The 11,259-nt window shown below is 48.1% G+C and overlaps 1 protein-coding gene across 1 annotated transcript in view; it reads right to left on the reverse strand.

Moving 5' to 3' along the window:
- gpalpp1 (GPALPP motifs containing 1) overlaps positions 1–11,089 on the reverse strand; it is a 19,397-nt gene extending 8,308 nt beyond the window's left edge. The window contains exons 1-3 of the mRNA XM_043701506.1: positions 10,869–11,089; positions 5,937–6,035; positions 3,029–3,107 (exon numbers count right to left, since the gene is read on the reverse strand). Of these exons, the coding sequence (XP_043557441.1) occupies positions 3,029–3,107; positions 5,937–6,035; positions 10,869–11,089 (399 nt within the window). The remainder of the gene's footprint in view (positions 1–3,028; positions 3,108–5,936; positions 6,036–10,868) is intronic.
- Between the last annotated feature and the right edge of the window lie 170 nt (positions 11,090–11,259).

Consider the following 11,259-nt stretch of genomic DNA (forward strand, 5'->3'; position numbering starts at 1 on the left):
GGTGGAGGCTGGTACAATTGCAACATTTAAGAGGCATTTGGATGGGTATATGAATAGGAAGGGTTTGGAGGGATATGGGCCAAATGCTGGCAGGTGGGACTAGATTGGGTTGGGATATCTGGTCAGCATGAACGGGTTGGACTGAAGGGTCTGTTTCCATGCTGTACATCTCTATGATGAAGGACTTTTCCCTGAAACGTCAATTTTCCTGCTCCAAGGAAGCTGCCTGACCTGCTGTGCTTTTCCAACACCACTCTAATCTAACGTCTGGTTTCCAGCATCTGCAGTTCTTGTTTTACCCTTACTGTGAATTCTCTTGCAAGGATGCCTGCCTTGAAGAAGTTTTCCTCCTCTCTCTACACGAATCTGTGAGTGTCTCTCTCTCACTGCAACCCCCAGATCATCTCCTCTGCCCTGAAGCTCTTCAACCATGTCCTGAAACAGACTCGCTACCACAGCCACATTTGCTTTCTCAGTGCCTGCCTCCGTAACCAACTCATCCCACACAGACTCCGGACCACGTTTAAGACAGCACAGTTTGGAACCGAACAGGACAAACAGTACAGACAATGCGCCGGCACCTAACCTCTCTACAGTCAGCCCTGCCACAGCTGAGGGCCACACTGTCTCAGAACTGCAAAGGACCCCTTCTGTACTATATCCTCAGGAGAAAAGCTCTATTCCTAATGAAGGGCTTTTGCTTGAAACATCGATTTTCCTGCTCCTCGGATGCTGCCCGACCTGCTGTGCTTTTCCAGCACCACTCTAATCTAAACACCTTGCCTTCATTGCTCAAACCTTTGAGTATAGTAGCTGAGACATTATGTTGAGCAGGACATTGGTGAGACATCTTCTGGAGAACTGTGTACCGTTCTGGTCTTATGGGAAGGATATTTTAAACTGGAAAGGGCTCAGAAACCTGCTGTGCTTTTCCAGCACCACTCTAATCTAAACACCTTGCCTTCATTGCTCAAACCTTTGAGTATAGTAGCTGAGACATTATGTTGAGCAGGACATTGGTGAGACATCTTCTGGAGAACTGTGTACCGTTCTGGTCTTATGGGAAGGATATTTTAAACTGGAAAGGGCTCAGAAGAGATTTTCCAGGATGTCGTCAGGAATGAGGTCTGGACTTATGGGGAGAGGATGGATAGGCTGGGACATTTTTTCAATGGAGTGTAGGAGGTTCCCCACGGTGGGGGAGTTCAAAACTAAGGGGCATATTTTGAAAGTGAGAAGAGAAAGATTTTAAGAAGACATGAGGGGCAATTTTTTAAAAAAATACGAAGAGTGGTTTGTGTGTGGAATGACCTTTCAGAGGAAGTGATGGATATGGGTACAGTTACAAATGTTTAAAAGACATTTGGATAAATTCATGAATAAGAAATGTGAAGAGGGATACGGGCCAAGTGCAGGCAGGTGGGACTAGTTGAGTTTGGGATTATGGTCTGGTTGGGCCAAAGGGTCTGTTTCCATGGTAACATGGGTTCAGGGCCGGCTTCAGGAGACTGCAGAGACCACCAAGTTCATGTTTCAACTCATCAAATATCAGCCATCAGTCGACCGCCTCCTGTGGATCCATGCTGCTGGTGCATCAGGGCATACCCGGCAACATTCACAAGCCAGGTGGATATTCATGACAGTCCGGTGATCCAGAGCATGGACACCAGTGCCAATAATACTTTTGATTTTTAAAAAAAATCTATTTAGTTCACTGAATTCAAATTCTCCAGCTGCTGAGGTGGGATTTAAACTCGTTGGTCTATTAATCTAGGTCTCTTGAATCTATAAAATAGCCATTGATGTGTCTCATGTGAAAAGAAACCTCCTGCTGATTATGAACTATTGTGCTCCCACAACCGATGAATCAGTACTAATCCGCATTGAACACTTGTTGGAAAAAGCACCATGGGTAGCAAGGACATAGAATATCCGCTGCACAGGGGACTTCAGTGCCCCTGGTTACTGGTGGTGTGGACCCACATTCAATGAGTGAGCCCTAAAGGTCACAGCCACTACATTGGGCCCATGGCACATAGCAGATTAATCACAAGGGGATCCTGACCTGACCAACGTACCAATTAGAGACGCACCTATCCAATAACGTGCTCAAATTGTGCATATTTGGAACTGTGGCACATTATGCTGCAAATATAGTGCAATAGTGCCAGATAAATGCCTAACTAAGAGCTGACAGCTAAAAGTTGACAATTCGTTCATATCCTTTGCCAAGTATTAGATCAAGTGCTATGCTACAATTTACATCCAATCTGTCCCAATTCTACACCATAGTCTCAAACGTCAGTATCAATGAGGTCTTGTGACGAGAGCATTTCACTGATCCCGGATGAAGAAAAGTGTATACATGTACAGTGGGTGAGCACAGCATCAAATCAGTTGTGATGCTCTCTTTGGTCGAATAGCCAGCCTGCTATTATCAGTCACGTATGAGGAATGGCCTTTCTGGCACAGTACCACAAGTCTTCTCTCAATCACTAACACCCAGGAAGGCTCAACACGAAATAGGAATTGGATCTTCATTTACATTGGCCTGCTTTCTTATGTTTCACATATTTTTCTCCAGTTTAGTCTCACGTGCAATTCCCCTCAGCCTCCATCATGCGCCTCTGCTACAATGCTCCAGAAGTAACATGGGATCCACTCCACAAAACCTTGGTCTTTATCACAGGGAAAACTGATCTCCATTGCAAACAATGCAAAATTAGAAAAGAACTAGAGGGAACTGTAATCCCTCTTGCTATATATCCCCCTCCCTCTCTCTGTCTTTTCTCTACCTGTTGTAAAATGTATAAGGAAGAATCGTGCGTAAGTAAAAGAGGTTTAAGGAAGAACAAGTGTGATTTGGGTCCTGCGTTCCTCCGAGAGTCACAGGAAAGTGTGGCAGGTAATAATGTACTGAAGGGATAAGAAAGGAAATTCAGTCAGTGCCAAATGATACAAAAATCAGCAGCACCGCCTGTTACAGCGTTAAAAATATGAGGGGAAAGGTTTCTTAAATCCCACTCACCAAGCTTGAGGGTACAGCAGGTTCTCTCTCTTTTTCTGACTGAGTGAACCCAGGTGGTAGTGCTGGACCTATAAAAGGCCTAAAGATAAGAAGCACAGGTGAATCTTTAGAACATAACTCAGCTCCCACTTCAGTGCCATTTTGTCTCAATCTGGATTTAAGGGCTTCAATGTTCCTGCAATAGGCCTGGAGGTTTAGCATTGAGAATGTAACCACAGGTGAAGCTGCTGGCCCAACCTCTTTGCTCCAGACGCTCTCCAGATTTGTCAGTGTTCAATCAGCAATATAACCCAGTATGAAGAAAATAGGAGGAAAACAAAAGTCATAAAATTGAAAAGGGGAGGGGGGGGGGGGGGGAGGTTGGAGGTGACGACATGCACCGCAGGGAACAATACAAACAGCAGCATTTCTCGACTGAATGTTGGTCTCATCTCTCTGAAGATTTTTGAAAGCTGTGATTGTGTTCTAGTCCTTTGTGGAATATGGGAATCACTATTGCCCCGATCAGTAATTGCCCAGAGGGTGGTTAAGAGTCAGCTACATTGGCGCGGGCGTGTAGGCTGGCTAATGATAACAGATTTCCTTAATTAAAGGACAACAGAGAACCAGATGGGTTTCTATGACAATCGGCAGTGGTTACAGGGTCATCATTAGGTCACCGTTTTATTCCAGATTTTCACCGAATTAAAATCTCATCATCTACCAAAGTGAGATGTGAATCCATTGCCCAGATGATGAGCCTAGGATTACTAGTCCAGCAACATTACCACTATGTATCAGCTCCCCACAGACATCACCCTATTGAAAACTTGGAGCATATAACTCTTCCTATTTTAGATTATTTCCATCCGTCTCAAAGCAATATCCACTTTCTGCTGTCTGTGAAACTAATCACGAGGAGAAAGAGATTGAAAAGTACTCCTGATACAAGCCTGGACTGAAGGAACAGTTACATGTGTGTGAAAACAGCCAGTTCCGAAATGCATTCACGAGAAATGGGAAGTTCTGCAGCCATGGCTTTGTTATCAGAACCTTCTGCTTGCAGTCAGGAAGTCAGGGATTCCAGTTCATTGCAGAGTTTTGAGCACAAAATCCAAACCAATACTGCAGTGCAATAAAGTGGAAGTGCCATATTGCTGGAGGACCACTGCACTGTTCAGGGTGCTGTCATTCCAATGGTACAATAAACTCAGGCCCTTATGGGTGTAATAGATCCCAGGGTCACATTATCCTGACTGTTGTGGCCAATGTTTACTCATCAAACGACATTAACAAAAAGTTTGTCTTGTCATTATCATGTTATTGCTTGTTGGAGCTTGCTGAGAACAAATTAGCTGCTGGATTTCAACAGTGACTCTACCTCAAAAAGTTAGCAACCAACACTAATTTTTGAATTCAAAATAGAGACACAATGTGATTCCCACATTCCACAAAGGACTCTTTGAATTAACTAACATTCATACCACGCAAATACCAAGTAACAATCATCGCTGACAATACAAAATCTAACCATCTCCCCAAAAATGTAATGGTATTACCATTGCTGGATCCCTCACCAGCAACTGTCTGGTGGAGTACCATTACCCAGGATCTGAACAGGAGAAACCATAGGGGCAATAGGGGTTACAGATGAGAGACTGCAAATGCAAAAAGTACACCACTGACTATAAAGTGCTTTTTGGTGTCCAAACTCCTATAAGTTGTTACGTAAATGCCAAGACTACCATGCTGTAAGAGAAAAACAAATTTGGAGTTAGAAGAGGTCTTTTTAAAAACCATGTCAGGCTTTAGATCCAGCTGTGTACCAAAATCTCAAAGACTGATCTGTGCATTGAGTACAGGAGTTGGGAGGTCATGTTGCGGCTGTACAGGACATTGGTTAGGCCACTTTTGGAGTATTGTGTACAATTCTGGTCTCCCTTCGAGAGGAAGGATGTGTGAAATTTGAAAGGAATTCAGCAAAGATTTACAAGGATGTTGCCAGGGTTGGAGGGTTTGAGCTATAGGGAGAGGCTGAATAGGCTGGAGCTGTTGTCCCTGGAACGTCGGAAGTTGAGGGGTGACCTCATAGAGGTTTATAAAATCATGAGGGGCATGGATAGGGTAAATAAACAAGACCTTTTCCACAAGTTGGGGGAGTCCAAAACTAGAGGGCATGGGTTTAAGGTGAGTGGGGAAAGATTTAAAAGAGACCTAAGGGGCAACATTTTCACGCAGAGGGTGGTACGTGTATGGAATGAGCTGCCAGAGGATGTGGTGGAGGCTGGTACAATTGCAACATTTAAAAGGTATCTGGATGGGTGTATGAATAGGGAGGGTTTTGAGAGATATGAGCCAAATGCTGGCAGGTGGGACTAGATTAATTTAGGGTATATGGTCGCATTGGATGGGTTTAATAGCGGGGTCTGTTTTCATGCTTTATATAGAGGAACCTCGATTATCCGAAGGACGTTAGCGGGGAGTATTTCACTCGGTTAATCGAATTCTGGATAATTGAATGTCGGATAACATGGCTTTGCCAAGCATCGGGACCTTGCAATATTGCCAGATTATCTGATATTCGAATACTCGAATGCTGGATAATTGAGGTTCCTCTGTATCTCTATGAGTCTAATTACAACGGTTAAAAGACATTGGATAGGTTTGGACGAATATAGGCCAGGAATAGGCAGTGGGGACTAGTTTAGTTTGGGATTATAATCAGCAGAGACTGGTTGGACCGAAGGGTCTGTTTCCGTGCTCTATGAGTCTATGACCCCTCCCTCTTCTGTGTTTTCTTCCTGCAGACTGGTGAAAATAAAGAAGTTGGGGCCCTCTAGTGGCAGAAAGATTGCAGCTGCAGAGTGCTTCGAATCTGGGTTTGTCGAGTCAACAGTAAATAGTAGCTGTTTAAAGAACTCCCATTTACCTTTCAGGTGATTGTTCTCGTTTCGGAAAACCTGGGGGAAGAACAGGACCAAAAAATCCATCATCTTCATCTTCATCCTGGGGAATAACAATCTGCTTGCTGGATGGGATTTAAAAAAAGACATAGCATTACCACACAATCACCAGGCACAATGAGCATTGGCAGACAAAGTGTCTATCTCTCACACACAGGATCATTCTCACGCAATCACACACAGACACACACACACACAAACACAGGGATGACGCCAGGCAATCCAACTCACGCTCACACACGCACACAGGACTGTTGCCAGGCAATCCGACACACACAAACACATAGGACCGTTGACAGGATATCTAACAATAGCTCACACATAGTAATTGCCAGGTAATCCGACATACACACACACTCACACAGGACCGTCACCAAGCAATCCAACACACACACACTCACACAGGACCGTCACCAGGCAATCCGATACACACACACACACACACACACACAGGACCCTCACCAGGCATCCGACTCACACTCATACAGGACTGTCACCAGACAATCCGACACGCTCACACGGGACTGTCACCAGGCAAACCGACACACACACAGGACTGTCACCAGGCAATCCGACACACACACAGAACCGTCACCAGGTAATCCGACACACACCCACACACAGGACCGTCCCCAGGCAATCCGACACACGCTCACACAGGACTGTCACCAGGCAATCCGACACGCTCACACAGAACCGTCACCAGGCAATCTGACACACACTCACACAGGACCGTCCCCAAGCAATCCGACACACGCTAACACATAGGACTGTCACTAGGCAATCCGACACACACCCACACACAGGACCGTCCCCAGGCAATCTGACACACCCACACACAGGACTGTCACCAGGCAATCCGACACACAACCACACACAGGACTGTCACCAGGCAATCCGACACACACACACTCACACAGGACCGTCACCAGGCAATCCAACACACTCACACTCACACAGGGCCTTTGCCAGGCAATCCGACACACATGCACACAGGACCGTCACCAGGCAATCCGACACACGCTCACACAGGACTGTCACCAGGCAATCCGACACACGCTCACACAGGACCGTCGCCAGGCAATCCGACACACACAGACTCACAGGACCGTCCCCAGGCAATCTGACACACGCTCACACAGGACCGTCCCCAGGCAATCCGACACACGCTCACACACAGGACTGTCACCAGGCAATCTGACACACATGCACACAGGAGCGTCACCAGGCAATCCGACACACACACACACAGGAACGTCACCAGGCAATCTGACACACGCTCACACACAGGACTGTCACCAGGCAATCCGACACACGCTCACACACAGGACTGTCACCAGGCAATCCGACACACACGCACACAGGACCGTCACCAGGCAATCCGACACACACGCACACAGGACTGTCACCAGGCAATCAGACACACACATACACACACACACACACAGGACCGTCACCAGGCAATCCGACACACACTCACACAGAACCGTCACCAGGCAATTCGACACACACACTCACACAGGACCGTCAACAGGCAATCCGACACACACACTCACACAGGACCGTCACCAGGCAATCCGACACACACTCACACAGGACCGTCGCCAGGCAATCCGACACACACTCACACAGGACCGTCGCCAGGCAATCCGACACACACACTCACACTCATGCAACACTGTCACCAGGCAATCCGACACACACACTCACACAGGGCCGTCATCAGGCTATCCGACACACACTCACACAGGAACGTCGCCAGGCAATCCGACACACACACTCACGCAACACTGTCACCAGGCAATCCGCGACACACACACTCACACAGGACCGTCACCAAGCAATCCGACACACACACTCACACAGGACCGTCACCAGGCAATCCGACACACACACTCACGCAACATTGTCACCAGGCAATCTGACACACATACACACACAGGACCGTCACCAGGCAATCCGACACACACACACACAGTACAGTCACCAGGCAATCCGACACACACACACGCACACAGGAGCGTCACCAGGCAATCCGACACACACACACTCACACAGGACCGTCACCAGGCAATCCAACACACACACACACACACAGGACTGTCACCAGGCAATCCGACACACACACACGCACACAGGAGCGTCACCAGGCAATCCAACACACACACACACTCACACAGGACCGTCACCAGGCAATCCAACATACACGCACACAGGATCATCGCTAGGCAAGCCGACACACACAGGACCGTCACCAGGCAATCCAACACACACAGGACCGTCACCAGGCAATCCAACACTCACAGGAGCGTCACCAGACAATCCGACACACACACTCACACAGGATCATCGCCATGGCAATCCGACACACACTCACACAGGACCATCGCCAGGCAATCTGACACACACTCACACAGGACCGTCGCCAGGCAATCCGACACACACACACTCACACAGGACCGTCACCAGGCAATCCGACACACACACACTCACACAGGACTGTCACCAGGCAATCTGACACACACACACACACACACACAGAGGACTGTCACCAGGCAATCCAACACACACAGGACTGTCACCAGGCAATCCAACACACACAGGACTGTCACCAGGCAATCCGACACACACAGGACCGTCGCCAGGCAATCTGACACACACACACACACACACAGGACTGTCATCAGGCAATCCGACACACACAGGACCGTCACCAGGCAATCCGACACACACACACACTCCTACAGGACTGTCGCCAGGCAATCCGACACACACAGGACCTTCGCCAGGCAATCTGATACACACACACACACACACACATATGACCGTCACCAGGCAATCCGACACACACACACACACTCCTACAGGACTGTCGCCAGGCAATCCGACACACACACCCTCACACAGGACCGTCACCAGGCAATCCGACACACACACTCACACAGGACCGTCACCAGGCAATCCGACACACACACACACAGGACCGTTACCAGGCAATCCCACACACACACTCACACAGGACTGTCACCAGGCAATCCGACACACACACTCACACAGGACCATCGCCAGGCAATCCGTCGCACAAACACTCACACAGGACTGTCACCAGGCAATCTGACACACACACACATATGACCGTCACCAGGCAATCCGACACACACACACACACACACTCCTACAGGACTGTCGCCGGGCAATCCGACACACACACCCTCACACAGGACCGTCAACAGGCTATCCGACACACACACTCACACAGGACCGTCGCCAGGCAATCCAACACACACTCACACAGGACCGTCACCAGGCAATCCGACACACACACTCACACAGGACCGTCACCAGGCAATCCGACACACACACACACACACCCGTCACTAGGCAATCCGACCCACTCTCACTCAGGACCGTCACTAGGCAATCCGACACACACCCACACAGGACTGTCGCCAGGCAATCCAACACACACAGGACGTCACCAGGCCAGCCGACCCACACACTCACACAGGAATGTCACCAGGCAATCCAACACACACACTCACACAGGACTATCACCAGGCAATCCATCTCACACACACACACACAGCCATTGCCAGGCAATCTGAAAAACACACAGGATTGTGGCATGGCCTCATTACTGATTTGGTTTAAAGGTGACAAAAGAGCTGAACTCCTCTCATACAAGGTCCAAGTGACAGTCCTTGACACAAATCTCCACCATATAAAAGACACAGGCAAGGAGTGGGATAGCATTCTCCCCAGTTGCTTGGATGCAGGTCCAACAACACTTACAAAGCTTGACATCATGCAGGATAAAGCATCCCGCCTGTTTGGCGCCCCATCTACCATATTTAGCATGCATTCCCTTCACCATATATGCACAGTGGCATCAGTGTATACCATCATTAAGATGGACTGCATTAACTCACCAAGGATCCTTCCAAATGCAATTACAGATAGACAACTGATGTTGGCATCACTAAAGAAGCTGAATTCTAGTACATGTCTTTGGTCACTGCTGGAGAACTTTGTGCAGTTCTGGTCACCATGCTATAGGATAGATGTCATTACGGTGGAGAGGGCACAGATGAGATTCACCAGGATTAAGCTGAGGACGGAACATTTTAGTGATGAAGAGACACTGGATCAGCTCTGGTTATTTTCTTCAGAGCGCAGAGGGGTGAGAGAGAACCTGATAGAGGTGTATAAGATTATGAAGGACATGGACAGGGTGGATAGGAAGCGGCTCTTCCTCTTCATTGAAGAATCAAGAACAAGGGGCTATAATTTTAAGGCGAAGGGCAGGAGGTTTAGAAGGAATGTGAAGGAAATTCGTTATCACACCAAGGATTGTCAGAGCGCAGAGGGGTGAGAGGGAACCTGATAGAGGTGTATAAGATTATGAAGGGCATGGACAGGGTGGATAGGAAGCAGCTCTTCCTCTTCATTGAAGAATCAAGAACAAGGGGCTATAATTTTAAGGCGAAGGGCAGGAGGTTTAGAAGGAACGTGAAGGAAATTCGTTATCACACCAAGGATGGTGAGAATCTGCAATGTGTTGCCTGGGAGGGTGGTTGATGCTTAAAAAAAGGTACATCGATGAGCAGTTGAGATGTTATAACATTCACGACAATGGGCCTAGTATGGGAAAATGGGCTCAGTGTAGTTGGGTCGGTGCAGACTTGATGGGCTGAAAGGCCTCTTTTGTGCTGTACGATTCAACATCTGATGAATAAATAAAGATACACACAACCAGCATTGTCAGTGCACAATCGATATTGTGCACAGAAACATTGCGTGATGACCACTGCTGCTACAGATTGAATGTGGTCGTTATAAACGTGCATGCAGTCGCACACACTTTCCGAAGCGACACGGGTCCCTTGGCTGATCAGCACCTGTCTCCTGACGTCCTGCTGCACTCCTCCACAGGAGAGTTGTCGGGTTTCCTCAACGCCGGCGGTGAGTTTTCTCGCCTCTCATCAACACAGTGGCCTGTTGTCTCATCATCACTCGAACTGTCTGAACTCTTGCTTGACCGAAATCCTGGCGGTAATGCCGGTCCTGCAACTGCGAATACAACAAAGAATTCCTCAAGTTCTGTGCCAGAATTAAACATTATAAACCATAACCCAACAGTGGCCCACTGCCACCTTGCATCTAAATGTGGAGGTTCAGCCATCACACCACCAACTGTGACCCGAACTCTCAAACTCCAAACAGAAGGGGACACTGGCAGGGTGAGGGGCATCAGTGTGGGGGTGGTGAGGTCAGTGTGGGGTGGGGTGG

Source organism: Chiloscyllium plagiosum, chromosome 12 (genome assembly GCF_004010195.1).
Source record: "Chiloscyllium plagiosum isolate BGI_BamShark_2017 chromosome 12, ASM401019v2, whole genome shotgun sequence".
In the NCBI taxonomy this organism is placed as follows: domain Eukaryota; kingdom Metazoa; phylum Chordata; class Chondrichthyes; order Orectolobiformes; family Hemiscylliidae; genus Chiloscyllium; species Chiloscyllium plagiosum.